Below are 24,643 nucleotides of genomic sequence, written 5' to 3' on the forward strand. Positions count from 1 at the left end.
ATGTAAATATCCTCCACAGTTCATTCTGAATCAGAGAGTTTTTATTAGATTGCCACTTAACAGATATGTTTTTCAGAACAAGTTCCAAAACAATTTTTTGAGCAGCCTTCCTATCTGCAAATAAGAGGAATAAAGTGACTTTGCCTTGACTGAGGACCTGTTGTTGTAAGCTTTGCTAAGGTATCTAGAAGGCTGGTCCTGAGCAATGTCAGACTGACCTCCAGCAAGTGCCCATTTGAGTTAAAGCCTTTTGGTGTACATATGATTTAAGAAAAATACCATATTAAATAATTAAAAATTAAATGGTGCTTTACTAGAAGATTTTTTTATATTGTTAGATGGAAAATCAGTAATATTTAAATTGTTCTGCATTTGGCTGGGCTGGAATTGCAATGATAAATAAACTTAAATATCTACTCTGACAAATGCAAGAACCCTAACTCAAAAGTTAGATAACGGGTTTGATGCAGGCTAGCCTCCTGTGCTGCTCTTAGCCTTATTCCTATGCTGTCAGAAGCATTGGTAGGTGTGTAATGCTGTTGATTATCAGAATTGCTTTCATATCTTTTTGGGTTTTACATGGAAGATGCTGAGATTGTTATAACACAGACAACTAGTGATTTTTACCTGTGTAAGACTTTGCCCATTAAATTAATCTGTTTTATCAGAAATGTACTGTGTAGAACAACTGCCATCTGATTATGTCCCTTTGCCTTCCTGTCAGGACCATTACATTTTTGAAGCTCCTGATGCCCTTCATGCAGTTGCAGGTTTTCTGGAGGAGCTTACAGACAGCTGTCAGTGCAGGGCAGGAAGAATATTGTGACATCCAACTCTAATTCTTACACTGTGCCATGTGACAAAAGAGGATTTAGGTGACTTTTAGTGTAGAACATCAATTTGAATACTCATGAATAACTGTGAAAATAAGTGCTGCCAATCTTACTAGGGATTTTTTTATTTCTTTATTTACAGGTTCAAGAATCACGTGTTTTGTGATACACATCATGGATTTGATCTTCCAAAGTCCCTGGCTGTGAGCAATGTTGCTGTTCGCATATTGCACACTCATTATGACCATGTATCTCCACTTTGGCTGCAGTGCCAGAGTGTGCCGAAATTCGAAGTCTTAAAAAGCAAAGAGTCAACTCAGCATTCAAAAGACAATGTAGAAGAACTAGAAGAAGAAAAGAAAGCTGCAGAAGAGCCCAACATGCCCACTGAAGAAGAAACACATTCTGATGAGAGAAAGGTAGGCAAAAAATCTCACAAGAGGATATTTTACGGTGCTGTTGTTACTTGAGGCCCAATTGCTGTGTAATAGCTTCTTCATGTGCCCTGTGCCTGAGAGAACGAAGTTCTTAAACTTTTATGGAAAAAGACAACTTGTGTTAAGACTGTCATAGATCTTCTGAGGGTGTGGAATGATGAATGACCGAAGATTGTCATAGAAATGGTAGAAAGGAAAGTTTTGACAGGATGTGGTAGCTGCAGGGTATTGGCATGCTGCAATGGGTTGGCATTTGATTGGCATTTTATTAGTAGGATCATGCCATGAGGAATGCAAGGTTGTATCTGTTGTAAGATATTTCCAGATATCTGTGACATATGTCAAGATGAATATATTCTGCTTCTGAGAAATTGACATCCCACTAAAATCACTACAGGAATGCAATATTAGGGACATCAGAAGAGTGCAAAATAGGATTCAGAGTTCAATAGGTCTTGGTTGTGCAGTTACGTAGTTACTCGATTCCTGTATGTTGAAACTTTTGCCACTAGAGGGCTCTCAAAATCTGTTTCTGACAGCTGAACTCTGCAGACTTTGACGTAGTTATGTTGGCTTTGGGTGTTGTGGGATTTGTTGTTTTTTTTATTCTTGTTATTGGGCTTGAGTTTTTCACTTGGTATCATCTGTGACCTTCAGATAAACGAGTTGGGTTCTCTGTCTAAAATTTCTGCATAAAAAGCTGTAAGCCATCATGTTTCATACCGTCTTAATACCTGGATCAATGATCCTTGCCTTTTTGGTCCCTGAAATCCTCTGTAGTGAATCAGTGCCTGAAATCCCATTTTTCTTGGTTCTTTTTTTCTTATTTTGTATGATAAGTATTATCCATTGGCAGTTTTCACATAAGTTTTTCAGGCGTTCTCTAGGCTTCTCATTCTATTGCTTCTCTTTTTCTTTTACAGGTCTTATTCTCCTTCTCTGAATGCAGTTTCATGAATTTTCATGTTCTCTGTGTAGCCTCCACTTCTCTCAGCTATTCTGGTCACTCCTTCTTCTGTCTGGCTCTGCCTTGATCTCCTCCACATTTACATGGGTAAACACCTTTTTGCCCTCCCATTCCGTCCTGGTTCAGGTGTTTTCTCTTCCAGCACACTGGCAGACATGCCACAGGAGACAGGAGGTGCCTGTGCCTCCGAATGCATGGTTTGTGTGCTGAACTGCCATTTGTCTACTGCTGCGCTTCCAGAAGTCTGCTATGACAGGGATGAATTCATATATGGGTTGGTAATTTGGCTAGAAGTCTAGGATAACATTTTGAAAATACAAAACATTAAGGGAAAGGGAGTAAATGTTACAGGTAAGGCCCAGTCTAAGACTGGAAGTGGGGAGAGAGTATCAGCATGGGTTTGGTTTCAACATAGTGTTAAGTTTTCTTCGTGTCATTTTTCCAGCTGTAAAGGCAGCAAAAGCATAATATTTGAGTGTACATGCTGCTTATAAGTTTAAATGCTTTTATGGTACCTCTGGCATTTGAGGTGGAATTTGCTGTGGAAATGAAGTAATTATTTTATGTTTTTCTCTATTTACATGTTCAAACTAACATTGGAGCATGCCTTTAATAAAAAAAAAAAAAAAAAATCCTAGTTAGGTAAAAATGTTTTCTCCAAAAACCTTGACCCTGTAGCAAGATTGGTACAAATATGGCTACAGGAGTGGAACTGTACTTTTTTCTCCTTGGACCGTTGTTTTAAAGGAGGTAATACATTCTTTTTATTGTTTGTCTAATAAAAAATATATTTTGTTTTTCCTATAGAGTGCTATCTCATTCAAAGAAAAATACAGTAGTGTAACTGACATAAATGAGAAGACAGAGGAGGAAACTGAGAAGAAATCAGAAATCTTAGACATACCATCACAAGGTATTTGGTTAGTTTTTATTTGCAGCCCTACAGAATTACTAATTCTAAATGTCCTGCTTCGTATATGGAAGCATGGTGATACAGATCCATATGCAAATAGAACAAAGATTATAAATATATCAGTGACTTTATAACATGAGTTTTGTTGACACTTCTGTTAATGATTGTTAAATGCAAGGGAAAAAATAAGATAGGGAGATTGATTTTGTCCCTAGACTTATTTTTTTATGCTTATGTATACAGACAGAATTTCTAGGTTGGAAGAGACCTCAAGATCATCGAGTCCAACCTCTAACCTAACACTAACAGTCCCCACTAAACCATATCCCTAAGCTCTACATCTAAACGTCTTTTGAAGACTTCCAGGGATGGTGACTCCACCACCTCCCTGGGCAGCCTGTTCCAATGCCTCACAACCCTTTCAGTAAAGAAGCTCTTCCTAACATCTAACCTAAAACTCCCCTGGCGCAACTTCAGCCCATTCCCCCTCGTCCTGTCACCAGGCACGTGGCAGAACAGGCCAACCCCCACCTCTCTACAGCCTCCTTTAAGGTATCTGTAGAGAGCGATAAGATCGCCCCTGAGCCTCCTCTTCTCCAGGCTGAATAAGCCCAGCTCCTTCAGCCGCTCCTCGTAGGACTTGTTCTCCAGGCCCCTCACCAGCTTCGTCGCCCTTCTTTGGACCCGCTCAAGCACCTCCATGTCCTTCTTGTAGCGAGGGGCCCAAAACTGAACACAGTACTCGAGGTGCGGCCTCACCAGAGCCGAGTACAGGTGGACGATCACCTCCCTAGCCCTGCTGGTCACACTATTTCTGATACAAGCCAGGATGCCGTTGGCCTTCTTGGCCACCTGAGCACACTGCTGGCTCATATTCAGCCGACTGTCCACTATCACTCCCAGGTCCTTCTCCGCCTGGCAGCTCTCCAACCACTCATCTCCCAGCCTGTAGCTCTGCTTGGGGTTATTACGCCCCAGGTGCAGGACCCGGCACTTGGCCTTGTTAAACTTCATGCAGTTGACCTCAGCCCATCGGTGCAGCCTATCCAGATCCTCCTGCAGAGCCTTCCTACCCTCGAGCAGATCGACACACGCACCTAACTTGGTGTCATCTGCAAACTTACTGAGGGTGCACTCAATGCCCTCGTCCTGATCATTGATGAAGATGTTAAAGAGGACCGGCCCCAGCACCGAGCCCTGGGGGACGCCACTAGTGACTGGCCTCCAACTGGATTTGACTCCATTTACCACAACTCTCTGGGCCCGGCTATCCAGCCAGTTTCTAACCCAACGAAGCGTGCGCCAGTCCAAGCCAAGAGCAGCCAGTTTCTTGAGGAGAATGCTGTGGGAGACGGTGTCAAAAGCCTTGCTGAAGTCAAGGTAGACCACATCCACAGCCTTTCCCTCGTCCACCCAGCGCGACACTTTGTCATAGAAGGAGATCAGGTTCGTCAAGCAGGACCTGCCTTCCATAAACCCGTGCTGACTGGGCCTGATCGCCTGCTTGCCCTTCAAGTGCCACATGATGACTCCCAAGAGGATCTGCTCCATGAGCTTCCCTGGTACTGAGGTCAAACTGACAGGCCTGTAGTTCCCCGGGTCAGCCCTCCGGCCCTTCTTGTAGATGGGCGTCACATTCGCTAGCCGCCAGTCAGCTGGGACCTCCCCCGATAGCCAGGACTGCTGATAAATGATGGATAGTGGCTTGGCCAGCTCCTCTGCCAGTTCTCTCAGTACCCTCGGGTGGATCCCATCCGGCCCCATCGACTTGTGCACATCCAAGTGCCGTAGCAGGTCACCAACCAGTTCTTCGTGGATGGTGAGGGCCACATCCTGCTCCCCATCCCCTTCCACCAGCTCAGGGTACTGGGAATCCAGAGAACAACCGGTATTGCCGCTAAAGACTGAGGCAAAGAAGGCATTGAGCACCTCCGCCTTTTCCTCATCTCTTGTAACTAAGTTTCCCCCTGCATCCAGTAAAGGATGGAGATTCTCCTTTGTCCTCCTTTTTGTGTTGATGTATTTATAAAAGCGTTTTTTGTTATCTTTAACGGCAGTAGCCAGATTGAGCTCCAGATGAGCTTTGGCCCTCCTAATTTTGTCCCTGCACAGCCTCGCTACATCCTTATAGTCCTCCCTAGTGGCCTGCCCACTTTTCCAAAGATTATAAACCCTCTTTTTTCTCCTAAGCTCAAGCCACAGTTCTCTGTTCAGCCAGGCTGGTCTTCTTCCCCGCTGGCTCATCTTTGGGCACATGGGAACAGACCGCTCCTGCGCCATTAGGATTTGCCTCTTGAAGAGCGCCCAGCCTTCCTGGACCCCTCTGCCCTTCAGAACCGCCTCCCAAGGGACTCTACCAACCAGTGTCCTGAGCAGCACAAAGTCAGCTCTCCGAAAGTCCAGTACAGTGGTTTTACTGGTTCCCTTCCTGGCCTCGCCAAGAATAGTGAACTCCACCATTTCATGGTCACTCTGCCCAAGACAGCTCCCGACAATCACATCCTCCACCAGTCCTTCTCTGTTTGTGAAGAGAAGGTCTAGCGGGGCACCACCCCTGGAGTTTTTTCTTTGTTTTTTTTTCCAAAACCCCCGGTATGTGTTAATTCATACATGTACATAAGCATAATAATTATGTATATGTATGTTTATGGGTGAGGCAAACAATATTTATGAATCTGCCAGTCTGCTTGGTGAGATTAACTTCTCCAGAAGAAAATAAATTCAGTACTTACAATGGTATGCACTCAGGCAGTGTAGGTATTACAAAGTACTACTTAAACGTGTGCTTAGAGTAGGATAGAGACTGACATACTTTACTAAAAGAGGGTCTAATCCAGGAACTAAAACTGTCCAACAGAAGTTATAAATTTCTTTAGTGCTGTGGTGTCCTTTGGTTTAGTAAGAGTGGGTTTTCTTGTAGTACTGTCTTAAATAAAATGACTGCAAACTGTTCATCAGAGTTTAGCTGAGCTTTACAGCCTTTTGCTCATTTGGAAAAAAACAACTTTCTGCTAAACATAATTGCAGCAACCACGTTGTCAGACTGTACCTTATGGATCACCCAAACAAGGTGGTTTTCAAGAGAGTATAAAGGACTTGTGCTTCAGTCAGAGGGGGGTTTATATTTTATTTCTGTAAGGCTTTGAAAATCTCTACCATGTTATTAGACTGAGTATATATACCCAGAAATGTACTAATTATATCTGAATGACTTCAAAGCTATTATTTGCTTTAATAAGGAGAGAAGGCTTTTGAAATCATGCTAATGATTTGCAAACCCATTCAACCACTTCTGGGAATGGGGTTTGAAAGGATACTAAGTTACCACAAATTCAGTGGAAAACAGACAGCCAAGGTAAAATGGGAAAATTAAGAGTGTGCAACACTGAAAACAGCAAGAACTACTGCAGGTTGTTCTCTGGATTTAAGTTGTACTAGTATTAAGAATTTAATTTATCTTAGGAGAATTAATAGTTTTGTTTAGAAGACATTTAAATATTATTGTATTATTACTGTAGAAAGCACATTAAAGTGCAAGCTATATTGTGACTGGTAGTAAAATGGTTTTTAGTTTTTGTATATTTCTTTTCTCAGAATAACTGCAAAAGGATCTTTGAATTGCATCTTTTACTATGAGTACAGTAGAGTAAAAGCTCTACATAAACTCTGTAACTAAAGCTGGTGTTACAAAATTAACAGTACTTTCACCTTTTTTGTAAAAAGCTTGAAGGCAGTTTATATACTTGTCTTTTTTTTTAAGATTATCTCACTCTTTAAAAGTGTATTTTTTTTTTATAACATAGTAGCTGTTTTGACATTACTGAACACTTTTCCTTGATCCCCATCAACAATAACTTTCTCCTTCTGTAATATCTGGTACAATGTTTTATGTGATTTTTTTTATTTTTGAATAAAATAGTTCTAGTCATCTTAGTCTATTACACTGATGCCTTCTAATAACTTTTTTCAATTGAGTAAAATTTGAATTCATACATAAATACATATAGTTATATATAGAAAAAAACATTATGAAATGTCTTTTGTTTTCTAAAAATCTTGTTTAACATATTAAATGCCTTTTGTTCTTTGTAAATAGCTTTCACCTGTAGCCTATAGCTGTCTTTTACCTTTTGATTTACCTTGTTTCCATGCGAATAAGATCTTACCAAATCTGGCCAGAACCTACTGTTTTGTATACTTGTAAAATTATTCTATGATTAGTGATGCATCTGATTTTTTTTTGTCAGTAAAACCTTATTACTATTTGAAACAGTTTGAGTTGACTACAAAGCAAGAGTAGAGATTAATCTGTTAAAAGCTCAGTACCAAAAAAAGAAGCATTTTTTCAATATCCAACTATGTTTCAATTAATTGTTCAAAGATGTGTGGCATACCAGTAGATGGAGCTGAAATGCCACAGAATGTAAAGCACTTCAAGTACACAGACTTTTTGTGCAGATTTTAAAAAATAATACTGTGTTGGGTCTGTCTGGGATGGAGTCACCTTTCCCTGCAGCAGCCCACACGAGTGCTCTGCACTCGTAGCTGGAACAGCACTGGTATCACTCCAGTGTTGTGTCTATTGCTGCATAGTGCTGGCACAACATCAGAACTCCCTCCAAGCCCCCAGGATCCAGCAGGCTGGGGGTGGGCAATTGATGGGGAGGGGACATCACCAGGGCAGCTGACCTAAACCAACCAAAGGGATATTCCATAACACCTGATGTCCCACTCAGCAATAAAAGGGGGCCTCTCATGGGGGAGGGTCTCTCCTGAACAACCGGTACAAGTTTTGAGGCCTTGCTTCCCAGGACATGGCCGAACATCGCTCATTGATGGGAAGTAGAGAATAACTTTTTTTTCCTTTCTCTCTGTGATTCCACGCGGCCTTGTTGTTTCCTTTGTTTCTTTTTCTCCCCATTCCCCTTTTCTTTAATTAAATCATTTTCATCTCAAACCTCGAGCTCTTTGTGTTGTCTTCTCTCCCCCTTCCTCTTTGAGGAGGGGAGGAGTGAGAGAGTGATTGTGGTGGAGCTTGGCTGCCCACTCGAGTAAAACCATCAAGTGTGAAATTACAGTGGCTTAGTTTAAGCACCAAATTAACACTTGCTACTTATTTGTTTTGTAGTTCTGAATCCACTGATGCAGGAAAAGACCAATGAAAAAGAAGATGAGATAACTGATGAAAATATTGTTGATTTGCAACAGTTTGTACCAGTGGGTGGTGTGTATTATATTGATGCACTGCAGCTTCCACCTCAGGTCAAACAAGTCAAGAACTGGAATATGGTGAAAGTGAGTGAAAAAAACGTGTTACACCTCATGGAGTCTTCATCCCTGAAGAGCTGTTCCCAAGTAGTTTCACCATAGTATTTATGCCATATATATATTTATGTATGTTGATTTCTTGAGCAATGAACTAAAGGACCAAGTTATAAAATTGTTTTCAGTTAGACATAGCCAATTTTTGGAGCAGCTGAGGTAAGCAGATCAGCATTTACTGAAGTGTGCATTTGATCAGTGTTCATTAGCACAGCTAACATCAATACTTTAAATTGTTGTGCTGGAAATGCTCTAGGGTGAAGTAAAAGCAAAGCCAGACATCCTTTTTTTTGTATATGAAAAGTACACTTAAGGAAGGTTGGTAACAAAACTACTGCCAATTCAGTTCTGGGCTCCAAAAGGTATGGATTATCTATAGATAACATCTTAGTTCTCCTGCTTGTGGTGCCTTATGCAGCATTAACCTATGTCACAGTTTTTATTATGAAATTGAAAACCATTAATAAGTGAAATTCACATACAGACTAAGAAAGCAGGACTGTGAGCAGATTAAGAAGTATGGGATCTTCCTTTCTACCCACATGCACAGACCTGCCTTACCAATTGAATTTGACTTCATTACCTTTGACACTGTGTAAACAAATTGGAGCTGTCTCTCTTTGCCTATGAAGTGCTCTTGTTTATTTTGAGTACTGTGGCTCTATTAAGGAATGATTCCACTTACTGTGTGGTGCTGCCTGCAAGGTGCCACAGACAGCATGTGAAGGGGTCAACTGCCCATTGGTACTCACCCTTATACTATCTTCAGTGCTGTAGTTCCCATGAAGGGAAATGTTTATTGCAGCAGACCTTGTGCTGATTTCTATATTAGGGGGTTTCACCTTAATGCTTGTTAAAAGTCAAACAAAATACTTTAGCAGGAAGATATAAGAAAGAAAGAAAAAAAATCTTTTTTTGGAAATGTGCTATGTTAGTCAACAATTCAAACTAGTAAATTTTAAATTGTATGTTAGGAAACTCCACTAGGTGGATGTAAAAAACAAATTCAGGCTACTGCATTTTCTAATAAAATGTTTTGTTTGTCCTTTTTGCAATTTACTAAAGTTACTTGACATTGGCTTGGAGGCATACAGATATCCCCCAGAAGAGTCTGACGATGCCCCATATCCACCAATACAGATAACACTTAGCCTTTCTGACAACGTGATCTATTGCGAGGAGCCTGTGATAGCCCGATGGGATCCTGCAGGTACCAACTTAAGATAAATTTTTTTGTTTGATTAATGGACTTGATACATAGTTTCAAATATTTCAGAGAGCTATCTGTTAAGAAAAGAGCCAATTCACAGCCAAAAAATAGTTAAGGGAGTTTGGTGTTAATTTGTTTTTTGTTGGTTTGTTTTGTTTTCTGGTTTGATTCTGCATCATATGTAATCAGGGACGGCTTTTTACTATAGCTTTTTTTTCTTTCATATTAACGGCTGCAGTAGTGAACTGTATAGCACAAATGATGTTTTGGTAGAGCGAAGTCCTACGAAGTCCACTTTGAGCCAAATTACCTCCTAACTACATGTGGTCATATTACCTTAAAAAGATTAAGCATTAAAAAAAAGATATGATATGTTACTAAAAAGGTATACATTACCTCTGATGTTATATCATGAAAGAAAGTAGAACTTAAGATAGTTTGATGTTTGAAGTTACTGTTGGAAATAAGGTTGAGGAGTACTATATCCTCCATAAAAAAGTTATGTTAGTATTTGTAGCTTAAAGAGCTTTCACATCAGAATTCTTTCACATTGGGATTAGTCTAATTTTGTACTTAAACGAGAGAAGTTTTTTGCCTTAAATGAATTCTCTTTACTTTGTGCTTTATCTTTTCTAACTCTGAATATTAGTTTACCTAGGATATCTTTACTAATTCTTCACCAGTACATACTACAAGCAGAAGCTTTATTTATACGTTTTTTCTTTTTGCATCCCTTGTAAAGGCCAACAGTGGAGAACTGATGGCATCAGCAACATAACATATGAAACACAGAAGAGTATTACTTTTGAGATGGGTGCCTTTTATACAATAGCACTTCTCCAGAATGTTCATCTCAACATGCCGTATCAGGCATGGGAATTGCGACCTATGGGTATAAATGAAGCACTACTTACAGTTACCACAGTCTTTGCAGAAGTTCAGATACAAATTAAGGTACTTCTTATTTTTTTCATAAAACAGTGGTAGTTTGTTTTTTTAAGAGACAGAATTGTCACTGTCCTTTCTTAAGAACATGGGATGGTTCCACGAGAGCAACCTGAATTTCACTCCTTTGCTATTGAAAATAAGGAAGGAACTATTCCAAGCTCTAATGTAAGCACCAATATGATTGGTGATTTAATCTTTCTGTGAATTGGACAAAAAAAAAAAAAAGCATCTGTTCTGCAACATTCCATTAAGTTCTTTGATATTGATACTACTTTGCTAAAGTCAAGACATCAGCACTTAAAGCGTTGCTCTCTCTCATTGCCAACTGCACCAAAAGAACTGAGCATTTCAAGCAACTTACTTTTTTGATACTTGTTCCTTCTAAAGGTTCAAGATATGCATGATTGTGCATATTCTCCTTGTCATATGAATCAGTATCTGTTACAAAAATGACAGTGTGATCATAAGTGTAGGCCAGTAAACCAGTGTGAGTTCTGCAGTCCAACAGTAAAGTGGCTTCCTACAAGATCTGTGAATGTTTAAAGATGAGGATGATAGCTAATGTAGGTAATATCCAAAATAGAAAAGCAGCAAATAAATCATCGATGCCTGAAACCCAAAATAGCTTTAATCACTAATAAGATGCTTTGATTGGTTTATACAACAGGGTAATCAGTGTATGGTGGCTGCAGTCACAGTGGAAGAGAAGGATGTGCTTTCTCACCTGACAGGAAAATGGATATGTCCCATCACCTTAAGAAAAGTTTTGAAAGAGGCTGGTCTGAATATTTTCCCAGGAGAATATTCATACAAATACATCTCTGTGAACAAGAAGGTGAGTGCAAGAGTGGGCTTTCCCCCCAGCCTCTTTCTCAGGTAGGCAACATTTTATTGTATGAAGACCTATTATACAGAATGAGGATGAGTGTTCTTGCAGCTTAGCCAGGAGATTCTGCTTAAAGCAAGCTTTTTCTTACCTGCATATAAAGCATGGATTTAGTGGATGCATATCTTCTAACAGTACTTTTGCATTACAGGCTCCCCTAACAGAAGTTAAGGCATACCAACAGATGGCCCTGGTTGCATCCGCTTTTGCTTTTGGCTGGAGCAAATGGAATCTAGAATCAGGTCAAGATCAAGTAGTGTTCAAGGTTTGTAGCTTTAGACCAAATGTATAGAGACAAACCAGTACAGAAGCATATCACTCAAAAGACATAACTTTCTTCATTTATGCTAATTTCAAACAATCTTCAGGCCCTGACCTAATGCTTAGTGCAGCAGTTAAGATTTAGGGCAACTATTTCACATAATATTTTGTTTAGCAAAACTTCAGTGCCCACTTCTCCACTGCTTCACACCTCAAGCCCATTCCTCACAGTAAGTTTCAGTAACAAAAATACTTGCTAATGTGCTAAGATGTATAGCTGACAGGTCAGCTGTTGAGGCTTTAGCTGAAGCTGGGATGGCACAGGTAGATGCTGATTTTTCAGCAAGTAGCTTACTATGGGGTACTCAAAAGCCCCCTCAATTACCATCTAGAAGTTTCTTCTTGACTTTAAGTGTTTTCAGTTGTTCTGTACTGTAAAGGAGGGAATAAGCAACTTGAGTTGATGTTTCCCTCTGTAAACTAAAAAACGTGCTTAAAGCTTCTCCCAGACAGCATAATACTCCCAGTTATGACTGTGGATACAGAACATACCATACTGCTGAAATCTTGAGATCTTGAGTTAAAGACTTGTGACATACATGCAAATGTTTAGCCCAGTTATTAATCCCAGCAGGAAGAACTGAAGTGTGTGATGCCTGTTGCACCTTGCTACTCTTTTCATATGAATCAGGAACAGCAAGAAAGCCAGAGTGACCAACCTTGCATTTTACAGAGGCAAACAAGATGAAGATTTTGATGTTGATACCATGTGTTACACAGTCTTAAAGACCTAATATTATTAAGTATTTAAGTAACTGTTACAGTTACTGAAAGACCTAATACTATTTTAACAGTTCAAAGCAATGCTTTGTTTTTTCCTGTATTATACTCATAAGTACACTAGAACTTAGAATTTTGTACTAGAATTTGTTCTCTGTCAGTGTCATGGGCTTTATCTTACAGCCCTTTTTTTTTTTTCTGCACTAGGTAAGTGAGCATCTTAAAGCAGATTTTGTCAAAGACTGGTCTATTTACATGTTTAGTGGTCAGAGAGCACTGAAACTCAAGATCACAGAAACTAGTGAAGCATTTTCAAAAGAGCTAGAAGAAGATTCTGAATTTCACTCCACACTCTACCATATGCTTAAAGACTTCGCCAGCAAAGAAGCAATTGATAGAGTGAATACAGCTAACTTCCTGTTTATTGATGTTGTATATCAGCTGCTCCTTGCTACAAGAGTTTTAACACACTCTTGAATACTGCATGCTTTCCTTTAAAACTTTATTATCAAAAGCTTTAAATAAAGTTACATTTCAAGTCTTTAATCCGTTTCTATTCAAATCATTGGAACAGCTTTAATGATTAAAATGTAGCCATCTTATTTTTGTTAAAATAAGTTATTTATTCTCTTGTGGCTGGACCATTTAGTCATACCTACTTTTAGCTAGGTTCAAAATCACTTTTATTCTATATCTGAATGGAATTAAGATACTCTGAGGTACTTGAAAAGATAACTTTTTTCAGAATAAGAAAAAAATATTTTTTCAATTTCAAGTCATACTTAAAAAATCCCCCCCAATACCCACAACCCAAACAAACCAACTGAAACATGTAACATTAAATATACTATCTCAGCTTCTCATACTGTCAACCAGAACTCAGAAGGATAACTACAGAATTCAGAGCCTTTGTTATACAGGGGGTGGTCCGTTGTGTTGAAGTCCTGTATATGGCCACAACAGTTGCTGTAGTGAAGTCCAGGAGTCCCCGGTGCCGACAGGTGCTGCATCTGCTGGTCTTTGAAGAGACAACCCAGTGAGGAAGCTTGTAAAAGCAGCAAGCAGTACCAGGATGGAAACAGAAACCCAGAGAGTTTTGTTAGCATTGGAAAAGGAAGTCTTGAAATGGGATGCCCATGATGACACTAAGTTGCACCTGTAGAAAAGAGTAAGTCATGTAGTAGTTCCAATTTTTTGAACAAAAATGGAACACCTCTCCCCACCCTTACCCCAAAAACACCAGCAACAAAGGCAACAAACCAAAGCTTATAACAAACAACTATCAAAAGTGACAAGGTAGCTGATGCATTGGGAGCTATGTACAGTGATAGCTTGCATTTTACAGACTTCAGTAAGCTAGTTTTTGATAAGCTGTTTAGGTGATGGACTTGACCCATAAGCCCTGTTCAGGCAGCCACACTCCCTATACTGCACCATATTTCTGAAGAGGATTCACAAATACTGCCTTGCAGATTGTGAAGAATTTATCATGCTTATGGAAAAGCTCTGAAAGTACTGGCTTAAGGCTTTGTTTTCTAGGGCTTTGATGCCTTCTGTGAAGTTTGGCTATTAGGCAGAAGCATTTCTTCACCTAACTTTAAACCTCTCACAAAATTGGTACCTCTATCCTTTGTCAAACAATAGGAAGAAAGTATATTTTTCTTGCCATTGTTTCAATGCTACATACTAGACTGTAATTGTCTCATCTCCCCTTTGATTGGGAATACTGAAAGGGTAAGTTTAGCATAGGGTATTAATGCAGAGCATGCATTCTCTGCAGATAAATTGTTTAACTCCTTTTCTGTAGGGCAGTAGTTTAAATTTATGGGCTTGCACGGGATGCTTCTTCAGGACAGCTCTTTTTTAACCTGTGAGATCCAGAGAAGTTAGCTGCAATAACCCTGTTAATCTTGATAACTACTTGTCCCTCAGTTTGTGTCAAAGCTGCCGTTAAGCATTGCACAGGACTTGCTACTTAAGGTTAATTATGAATCCCTGGTGGGGTAAGCCTCTGGTGCTTGATATTACTCATTCCTGGTTAGTTTGTTTCAGAAGTCAGGATTAATAACCAAGCCATAAGCTACAGCTTTGGTTCGTCTTCCCATGTCCAACCACTGCTTTATCTCATGACCATTTTGGGGAATACTTACGCTGCCTCCAGGTTCCATTTTGATGGACAGTTTCCTGTTACAGAGATACTTTCCTTTCTTGATGGTTCTTCTTGCACTTCATCAGGCAAGTCCAACTGCTCGTTTCTGTAAGCAAGCATCAACAGTTTGAAAGCTTTTCTATCAAGCATTTGATTTCACAGAGCTCACAATGCCTTGACTTTATAGTCCTGATCAGGTTAGTGACAGGTAAAGAGTTAATCGAAAATAAACAAACCCTGCACACATACCTTGGAGAATGTTTCTCTTCAACTTACTTTGTTTCTGAATGTTCATTCTCATACTCTGCCCAGGAATATGTGCTAATGAATCGCTGTAGTGAAGGACGCTTTTCATTTTGCTTTGCTCCTAGTCTGCCCCTGTCATATTTTAAACACATTTGCTTTACTTTCACCCCAGATACACACCATGAAATTAAAAGTTCTGCAACAGCCTACTCCTTTGGTTGGGACATAGACAAATAAGCTTCAAAATTAGTTGCCTGATTTTTTTAAATTATTATTTTAAACCAAATCCATCAGTGTCAGGTGTCTAGTTTTTATATTTGAGTTCTAATGCAAGACAGTCAAGATAATTTTTCTTTTAGTCTCTCAAACCTTAATTAAACGGGAAGCTGTAACATTTAGTCTCAAAGATTCGTTTATGTATTGAGGTACGTAGAACTAACATGAAAGATGTAGCCTAATAATATTATGCCTCAAGATGCTCAACACAGGCAGTTTGAGCTGAAAAATATTTAACCCTACTCAAAGAAAAGTCAAGTAACTTTACCAGCTGCTTGATCTCCTGTTGAGTTTATCACTCCATTCATCTCCATCAGTTTCTTGTAGCTGGGCCTAGAGAAGAAGTTTAAGAAGGCACTTTACTGTGCTGCCTTTTCCCACTGAAACCCAGCCAGTTATGAGAAGGGTATAGCACCTCAACGTCTGGGAACCCTTACTTACCAGCGGCAACCCAATACCTGCATTTCCAGCACTCCTAGGCACTGTTGCAATGCTAACTCTTCGTAGGGATGATGGTGGCTACACAAATAAAAGGCATTACTTGCTCTATGAGGGAATGACTGGATTACTCACTGAGCACACAAAACACCATCTGTTGTTGTATGAACTCTATAGATACTAGAAGTTGTTGCTTAGCTTGAAGTGACACACAGAGAAGAGTTGAATCATAAGCACAGCCCAAACCATGCATTTTTTAAAACAGCATCTTTCCACAGTAATTGGTCCTCCTACTTCTCCAGACATCTAAAGTGAAGCTGGATACAAAGCTTCCAGCAAAATACCAAAACTGAATGTGACTAAATTCTCCTAATGACCCTCACAGGAGTTCCTACAGTCAATATGAATTGCTCCCACCTATTTTTTCATCTCTCTGCTAAACCCTTCTTCTGTAAGCCCAATGAAAGAACCACATGTGAACAACAGTTTTTAACCACTACAAGAGAGCACAGCCATTTCAGCTTCTGTGAACACCTCATCTACCGTAAATGGGACCACATGCAGTTCCTTCAGGCTGGGAGGAGGGTCAATTGAAAATATATCCTCATGTCTGATGACATCAGCCAATATCTTGAGACAGAAAACCACTAAGTCAATCATGCATCAGAGCACCAGCGCATGACAAGGCAAAGGAAACCACACACAGACACTTAACACATTTGAAGTTTCACATTAACCTTTAAGGGCCATACCTTGAAGTTAAAGGAATTGGGTAGCTTTTTATTTGTAGATTCATCTGTGAAGAGATTGAACATCAGAAAAGTTTACAAGAATGTAATGAGCTTTATTTGGAACTAAAGGTCTGACTTTTTGCATTATCTCAGCAGAGAGCACGTCAAATTGCTCCCAGAAAGCAGAAATGAGACTTAAGGGGATTAAAGCTCTCTATTTCATTAGATAAATTCTTAACATTCACACATTATACATCCTCTGCAGGGATCAAATTCTACCATTATCAAATCAAATGTCCCGTTTTAGGTTAATCTCTTACAGTCAACAGCTTGTAGCCAAAAAGGGAAGAGCAGCCTGTAATTTAGAAGGCTCCTGGGAACGTTTTACTAGTGCACAAGTAATACTGCCCTTTCCACTTATAAAATACATGCTCCATTTTTTTCAGATTTTAATACTTGTCCTGAAAAAGCCATAAGTACACAACATGGTCTGAAAATCTGACCACTGTACCATCTGTGTGAAGGGGGATTCAGAGCACCTGCACTTAAGGAGTTTGCGATTCATATTCGGAAAAAGAGCAGGAAGCATCTGTAAACAGTCAAAATTCAGCTGCCTAGAAATAGCTACTGGGAATGCTCCAATGTGAGTGAACACCCAAATATACTGCTCGAAAGAAGTAAGATCATCACCACCAAATGCAACTCACTTTTTCTGAAAGCTGCATACTTGCAATGTTTTCACCCTGTCCCAAGATTCCTGGCAGTTTACACAGAGGTCTAATTGTTTCTATATTGTTAGCATATTGCTATTTCTCTCTTTGATTTTAGGGAAGGAGATGCACCAGTTGCCATGGAAAGGCAAAGCAGCTTTGCTTAGGTTACCTCGATCTCCAAGAGAACTAAACGATCTCTCATTCTGGAGCAGGACCTGTTTCAGCTCCTCAAGTTCTGCATGCTCTTTTGTGTACATGCGCTTCAGGTTTTCCACATGTTGAATCATTACTTCCACAGCCTTGCTGACACGGCTCTCCTAAAAGGAAGAGACCAACAGCAGTAGGAAAAGTGTCTTTGAGAAACTTCATCATGTTTAGATTAAAATGTTATTTTCCCTTGACCATCTACTGTCATCTTGCATCATTGTGGATTACATTGAAAGGATTTTGCATCACACTTGCAAAGTTTCACCACAACCCATCTCTCATCTCATCAAAAGTATGTGGCCAGCAGGACAAGGGAGGTGATCCTCCCCTCTGCTCTTGTGAGACCTCAACTGGAGCCCTGTGTTCAGCTCTAGGGCCCCCAGCACAGGAAGGACATGGACCTCTTAGAACAAGTCCAGAAGAGGGCCACAAAGATGATCAAGGGGCTGGAGCACCTCTCCTGTGAAGACAGCCTGAAGGTGTTGGGATTGTTCAGCCTGAAGAAGAGAAGGCTCCAGGTAGACCTTACAGTGGCCTTCCAGTACCTAAAGGGGTCCTACAGGAAAGCTAGAGAGGGACTCTTTGTCAGGGGGTATAGTGATAGTTTAAACTCTTAGGACAAGAGGGAATGGTTTTAAATCTACCCTAAGAGGGTAGATTTACATCAGACATAAGGAAAAAAAAAATCTCTCAGAGGGTGATGAGGCACTGGCACAGGCTGCCCAGAGAAGCTGTGGATGCCCCATCCCTGCAGGTGTTCAAGGCCAGGCTGGACGGGGCTTTGGGAAGCCTGGTCTGGTGGGAGGTGTCCATGCCCATGGCAGGGGCATTGGAATTAGATGGTCTGTAAGGTCACTTCCAACCCAAACCATTCAATGATCCCATGCCCAAGTTATGCAGGTGTCATTTCTCCAGTGATCCCTCTCACCCTAACACAGTTCAGGACTTCAATTTCTGAATCCTTACAACTCCTCATTACCTTTCTCTGATCTATAGTCTCAACACACACCTACATTTACTAGTACTTATTGTCAAGAAAGATTTTCATACTATTCTTCAGCATTATACTATTACATATAACATTTGAGTAGATCTTTGTCAACTTGCATAGATTTAGTGTATTAGCTTTGTCCAAAGCCCTGTTAAAATCCTTTCCATAAGGCAGAGATTTACCATTACAGCATAAAGACTATCAATACCACATTCCATTCATGTACTCTCTACTGTATACAGGCCTACACTGCCTTTTTTTTAAAAAAAAAGGCAGCACCATATTTTTTGTTGTGTTTTTGCACAGTGCTAGTGCAATGTAGCTGCTCTTACAATGCCTGGGATTCATCATAATGATAATGCAAGCAGAGACCTGAGAAGAGAGAGCTAGAACTAAACTGTATCAGTTAGTTTGCTTCACATACATGAGATTCACACATCTAGATCTGGAATCAGAAGCCTAGCAAACAGGTAGTGCTATTCCTTAACATCTAGAAGCTTTTGTACAAGATACATGTATATAGTGTTACCTGATTAATAGCTCCCAACATCTCTGCTCTGCTGGCGACTCGGGCTGCATACTGGCTAAGGAACTGCAAGCTTTTCTGCAGCTTCTTAATAATTTCCTGTGCTTGGTTATCTTCTTCACACAAAGGAACTAAAGCCTAAAGGGGCACATTAGTAAGAAAAATAAATGTGATCTATTAGTAAGAAGGGCAAACTCAAGTGATGGCCCTGAGGGACTATGTTCAGGCTCACACAGTCTCAAGATTAGCATCCAACAGTCTCAGTTTACACTGACCTCTAACATCTTTAGAGCATTTGTGATCTCCTTTTTCAAGTTCTCTTCAGCCAAGTCTCGGGATCTTTCTTCAAGTCTCACCCTCTTGTCCAAGGTAAAAAAGTCACATTTAAAACCTAGAGACAATCTCAGAAATTCAGCCTGTTGTGGAGAAGAACAGATTTCAGAATAATCCAAGTGATGCAGGCTTTTTTTTTTTTTAAAAAAATAGATCTGTATATTGATGTGACATTTGGGAATATACCCCATGAGCAAAGCTACAGGAGAGATACAGAAGAGAAGCAAACATAGCTTGCTTCCCCAAAGACAGTCCTTTCCCCAAAGACACCTCCCATCTGTAGTGGTGGGGGAAATAACCTGCAACCAGAACAAGTAATATCCTGGCAGCATGCAGTATGTTATCTGTGTCCTTTGGGAGAAAAAGTGTCTTAAACCAGCACACTCTGCCTGGGAGGAGGTCATAGCTATGCTCCTCAACACTTACAAACACGTCATTTGCAGCAGATATTTTGTTCATTTAGTTTTACAGATTTCTACCTTATCTCATCCCTTCAATAGTTTCTGTTGAATATGGAAACATACTGTTTATGCCAAGAGGGCTTAGAAAGATTTCAAAGCCAATTTACAGAAATACATCAAATTTGAGCTACTCAGTGTCATTCTTTACATATAGGCCAAGATACTAGTGATGGCTATCTACAAGATTTTTCTGTTGTCCGTGATACCTAAGGTTACAAGCAGTTGAGACTTACCTCCACCTCTTTCTCACTAGGCGAGTCACTGTAGGATAAGAAGAAGCAATCATGTAACAGACTGCAACTCTGAATTCATACCTGCAGGTGATCATTGAAAGCCAAAACACTTACAGCTCATTTTGCTTTGTTTTATCCCCTTTAATGCCACCTTCAATGGGTGAACTCCCTGAGAAGAAGAAAAAAAAAAAAAAAAAAAAAAAAAGGAAGTTCTCAGACCAAAAGTGGCCAAAAATGGAATGAAAGCCTTTAAAGCTCTAACAGCAGCCATGGATAAGGTTTCCAGCTCTTGCTGATAAAAGTAATGTGTACCTCAGAGTGCATTGGGATTAGAATGCCAGTTAAGACTGAAAAGCACTCTCATGTACAGAGCCACAAAAGTTAGCTGCTTAGTCAGCTTCAACTAGTATCTCATTAGTATGGAAATGGTTAATTCTAGGCTTTGGTGCAAGTCCTCACCCCACACGTTCATCCCCCAGAATGTTACATGACTTACAACATCACTAACTTTTACTCAACTCCAAAGGCAAAAGGTCAGGTGACCACAAAAGCGGAGGTGTCTAAGCACAGATCAGCAGAAACATTGTCCAGCTTATATATACACACCATATTACCCAAAACTCCAGTTAGCCTAAGGGGTGCTGCTTTATAAGTCTTTGGGGAGGACATGCATGCCAGTTTCAAATACCCCAGCTGCTTTGCAACTCCTAAGAAATTCTGTCTAGAGGAAGACTGAGTTAGTTAGATCAGTATCTGCAGAGATCAGAAGCAGGTTTTTGCTTGATAACATCTTGCCTTTCTCCACCACTAGCTTATTCTGATTTTTTTTAACCGCAGCTACTACCCCTTAAAACAAAAACCCCACATAATAATTGGCATAGTCCAGGCAGCTCTCTACAGCTGTTTACACACCTGTTGGCACAGGTGACCAAGGCTTGCACTCCAGTAAGTTATGCAGATTAATTCAACAAAAAGCTTACCTTTCCTACTGGGAACTGTAGCTGGTGTTACCTCACTCTGCTCTCTATTAGTTTCCTTTTCCAGGCTCATCTCCTAAAAGAAAGTCAGAGAGCAGTTGCAGCAAAGCAACAGCCACAAAACCAGTGGCAGGGCCCGTGTCCTACTCCAGTAGTCACTGTTCAGCCAAAGCAGTTTGTTGATGTTTCAGTGTCACTAGGATTCTTACCGGGTCTTTCTTTAAAAGATTTTGCAGTGAGGTTTTGCATTCTTCTATCACAGGGTTGAATTCTTTCTTGATCAGATCAGGCCCTGGGAAGAAACATCCCAGAAAACAAGAGTGATGTAATAAAAGCAAAAGAAGCCTCCAACACACTCAGAGCACTAGCCATTGACCAACAGGTCAAAAACCAAAATCAAATGAAAAACTGCAGCAAATGCCAGGAGAGGACATTAAGAAGAGGCAGGAAAGCATGCTGTAGAGGTATTAAGGAAGGAACGTGATAATACATTATCTTTGCCTTGAAAAAAATAAATCACAGTAACAAGTGCTACATATTTATGAGACATTCTTCTGATAGTAGTTGCTCTAAGTGAAGCTGCAAAACAGTAATATTCTCTCAGATAAATGAATTTCATTAATTTACTACCAGCAGGAATTTGTTATTTAGAGAGACCAATTATAATGAATATTTTGACGTCTATTGGCAAAGTAACAAAAAAAATCACATGCACAAACTAATGGGAGAAGGGATGATTATTTATAATTCTCCTCTTTGTGAAACAGACTCGATGCTACTATTACAGTATTCTGAGCATAACCAGATCATGAAGTGCACACAGCTGTGGTATTTCAGGAGCCCATAAGCTTCAAACATCCTGACACTTAGACTGTCCTTCATACCTAAAAATGAACTAGCAGAGTAATGATAGACCCAACAGAACTCTTTGCCAGAAGACTAATAATAATGAATTGGTAAGTTTGAGAGCTGATTATGCCGGCTCAAATATAACACAAACTTCTAACAACCACAATCCAGAAGTTTTAAACATTTAAAAAGTAAATCCCTTTTTAATAGCTGTCTTTCTGAAGTGTTTTTTTTTTTTTTTTTTTTTTTTTTTTTTTAAAAAAAGAAACTGAAAATCTCAGAGTTACATTAATTTTATGTGCAGCAATAACTCTGGTAGCTATTTATACCTTTTAGAATATCTAGATTTTTTTCCCTTCCATTTATGTAGTCATGCACACATAGACACAGATACAAGCCAAAGAAATGGCACAAGTAAAAAAAAAGTTTCATATCTGAAGTACTTTCTCTTTTCATCCTTCACATTGACAGCATCCTCTGCTTAGTCTGCCTTTTGTTGCTGCTGAATTTTTGCAGCAGCCCTAAGTATCTGACCTGGCCCCCAAGCACCTTCAGAAGATGTGGTGTGGTATTATTAAAAACCACAAGTGAGATTCAGTCTCCACTCTAATGCTAGAAAGGCTTTCTATTTGGAGGTGGTGTACAACAAGCAGCAGGATTTCAGACTTTAAAGCTAAAGCTATTTGGACTCTTTCTGATCTGTTTTGCATATCTGTTTCCTCCTTGTCAAAGGCACCTACACCAGATACGAAAATTAACTGCAGAGGCAAATTAGTTGAAAGAAAATATATTTAAGTGAGGGGACTAAGTTAGATTTCATGAAGACTACTAAATAAAGAAACAAAACCAAAAGACGACAACAAAAGAGATCTTGCATTTAGGTAAAGGTTAAAAATAACTACAAGCAAGCACACTCATGTATTCTGTGCTGCCTATTCAGATCAACTTTTTAAAAAATAGCTTAGACACACTGTACACACAGTCTAGTTTTATTTTGCTTTTAGTTTATAAGTGAAATAAGCACCATCAGATCTGATAAGAATAATTTTCCTGGATGTTTATGACTATAGTTAAGGCAGGATCATACACAAAGGTCTTGTCCTCATCTTTCCTCCTGACCCACCCCATCTTCTCATGCTCTGAGCTTCCATTCTGAAAGAGGAAAACATTGTTTAGTACAGTTGTGTGTCAAACTTTTCAAAACCATGAAAAAGATCCTCTTTCTCCTCCCAAAATTGCATGGGGTTTAGTACCCACACAGTGTTCTGCCAGCTGAGTGACATCTTGACGCTTGCTAAGTTACTTCATGTTTACTTCTTGCAGCACCATCAGGCCACCTGCCTTCTGCAACCAGATGGACCTAATTCCTGCTTAGTTCTGGGGAAAGTTTAGAGTGCTTGCAGGTGAAAGCAACTTGTGAATCTCTGTTGTTGCAAACATCAAGTTATTTTTCTTAGATTCCTCACATCAAAGATGTGCTGGAAGCAAGCTGTTTCCTCACTGCATGAATGCCAGCATGGCTGCAGTAGTTACTGTACCTGATACAAAACCGGCCAGATCCTTATCATTGTTTTTCTCCATTGCTGCAGAAGTTGGCAGAGCTTCCTCTTTTGCACATGAGTGCTTGGGTGGCTTTTCCTCCATAGCAAGATAGCCTAGAACATCGCACAACACAAGTCAGGGCACTTACTGTTCAGTAAATGCAGACTTCAACACATCTCTTCCTTTGACTTCCAGCCCAAGAAGTTTACTTGTCTGTACTCCAGTTTAAGGGCTTACCTGATACTGGCACAGTGCTTTCTGAAGAGGATGTAGGAACTTCTTGGGGTAAAGTTAAGTGATCACTGTCAACACAAAATTATTTTTAAAACACTGATCCATGTTGTATAATTACATTAAATACAATCAATCCCCCCCCCCTCCCCCCCCCCCCCCAAAAAAAAAAAACTGACCTGGATGGGATCAGGCTGACTGGTATTGATGGCTCTGCACGGTCCATCTTAACAGAAAGAGAGAAGGGTTAGTGTTGGATAAAGGGTTGCTTCAAACATAGAAAAAATTATGTCAAAGTTTTAATAATTACTGCAGCTGTACCTGACTTAGCAGAGAACTGGATAATAAGTGGCTGCAGATTCATCTGCTAGTCTATAGCCACCTGTACATATAACATGCAGCTTAGCACATCATCATTAAGAGCAATAACTTTCTGCAGAAGTCTTACCGCAGGAGTATCATATTTAGGGAGATATTTTGGTTCCTGACCTCATGTTTTGCTTCCAACCTGTTTTCAAATGACTGAAGTATAGTACTGAAGATGGTATTACTGTACCACCTTACTGTCCTAATGCTGTGCATCAGGTTACATCCATTTTCTGAGGTCATAAAGTGCACAGAACTTCACTCAGCTATAGATATCTGACTCATTTAGTTAGATAAAAGCATTACTTTTAACAACTTGACTGAGCAGATGATTTGGAATGCAGGAAGCCTGCCTGCTGTGCATTCTAGTGCTCATTTTGGAGTGACACTTATTTTCACGATGATATATAACAATTGCCTAGGCATTCCAGAAGGCTTCAGACCTCCTTCTTTTCATGAAAGCAGCATAGAGGAATGAGAAATAACATTTCTCATTGGCAGATGAGGTGTGGAACAATCCAGCTTTGGATAGTTCCCTGCAAATTCCAAGACCACTACACAAGCAGTGTTGGGAATAGAAAAACCCCATCAGCAAGTGATCACCTCTATTCTGGTATCTTCCTGTTCCCATCAAACATCCTCAGAGGACCCCAGAAAGGGGTGCTTGCACGGTAGAGAACAAGCTGTCCAGCAAAGCTGAAAAGCAGATGGCCAAGCCCCGGAGGCTCCTTGGACAGCATTGGCTGCTCTCAGCATCAGTAAGCACTTGATCTTTTTCCTCCACAGAGCTTGACTGCCATTGCAGAGCCTATGCCCC

The 24,643-nt window shown here is 40.0% G+C and overlaps 2 protein-coding genes and 1 long non-coding RNA gene across 7 annotated transcripts in view; 1 reads left to right on the forward strand and 2 right to left on the reverse strand.

Annotated features, from left to right (window-relative positions):
• CFAP94 (cilia and flagella associated protein 94) overlaps window positions 1-13,103 on the forward strand; it is a 26,562-nt gene extending 13,459 nt beyond the window's left edge. For 2 of the 3 annotated variants that reach the window (XM_035310915.1, XM_035310931.1), the window contains 8 exons: window positions 976-1,252; window positions 3,045-3,150; window positions 8,279-8,445; window positions 9,538-9,682; window positions 10,425-10,636; window positions 11,298-11,465; window positions 11,668-11,781; window positions 12,765-13,103. In XM_035310915.1, the coding sequence (XP_035166806.1) occupies window positions 976-1,252; window positions 3,045-3,150; window positions 8,279-8,445; window positions 9,538-9,682; window positions 10,425-10,636; window positions 11,298-11,465; window positions 11,668-11,781; window positions 12,765-13,034 (1,459 nt within the window). In that variant the 3' untranslated portion in view covers window positions 13,035-13,103. The remainder of the gene's footprint in view (window positions 1-975; window positions 1,253-3,044; window positions 3,151-8,278; window positions 8,446-9,537; window positions 9,683-10,424; window positions 10,637-11,297; window positions 11,466-11,667; window positions 11,782-12,764) is intronic. The other variant, XM_035310922.1, reaches the window with a different exon arrangement.
• On the reverse strand, window positions 7,064-8,318 carry LOC118156778. The gene is made up of 2 exons (XR_004746431.1): window positions 8,209-8,318; window positions 7,064-7,624 (listed from the first exon to the last, which is right to left on the reverse strand). It is a non-coding gene; the product is annotated as an uncharacterized LOC118156778 (long non-coding RNA).
• Window positions 13,063-24,643, reverse strand: part of IRAG2 (inositol 1,4,5-triphosphate receptor associated 2) — a 41,990-nt gene continuing 30,409 nt past the window's right edge. For 2 of the 3 annotated variants that reach the window (XM_035310903.1, XM_035310893.1), the window contains exons 25-40: window positions 23,640-23,686; window positions 23,467-23,531; window positions 23,226-23,342; window positions 21,048-21,130; window positions 20,842-20,914; window positions 19,976-20,030; window positions 19,862-19,889; window positions 19,110-19,250; window positions 18,838-18,972; window positions 17,280-17,427; window positions 16,419-16,462; window positions 15,670-15,747; window positions 15,497-15,561; window positions 14,983-15,084; window positions 14,708-14,812; window positions 13,063-13,713 (exon numbers count right to left, since the gene is read on the reverse strand). In XM_035310903.1, coding sequence (XP_035166794.1) covers window positions 13,470-13,713; window positions 14,708-14,812; window positions 14,983-15,084; window positions 15,497-15,561; window positions 15,670-15,747; window positions 16,419-16,462; window positions 17,280-17,427; window positions 18,838-18,972; window positions 19,110-19,250; window positions 19,862-19,889; window positions 19,976-20,030; window positions 20,842-20,914; window positions 21,048-21,130; window positions 23,226-23,342; window positions 23,467-23,531; window positions 23,640-23,686 — 1,530 coding nt within the window. In that variant the 3' untranslated portion in view covers window positions 13,063-13,469. The remainder of the gene's footprint in view (window positions 13,714-14,707; window positions 14,813-14,982; window positions 15,085-15,496; window positions 15,562-15,669; window positions 15,748-16,418; window positions 16,463-17,279; window positions 17,428-18,837; window positions 18,973-19,109; window positions 19,251-19,861; window positions 19,890-19,975; window positions 20,031-20,841; window positions 20,915-21,047; window positions 21,131-23,225; window positions 23,343-23,466; window positions 23,532-23,639; window positions 23,687-24,643) is intronic. The other variant, XM_035310906.1, reaches the window with a different exon arrangement.

This window comes from Oxyura jamaicensis, chromosome 1, assembly GCF_011077185.1.
Source record: "Oxyura jamaicensis isolate SHBP4307 breed ruddy duck chromosome 1, BPBGC_Ojam_1.0, whole genome shotgun sequence".
Classification (NCBI taxonomy): domain Eukaryota; kingdom Metazoa; phylum Chordata; class Aves; order Anseriformes; family Anatidae; genus Oxyura; species Oxyura jamaicensis.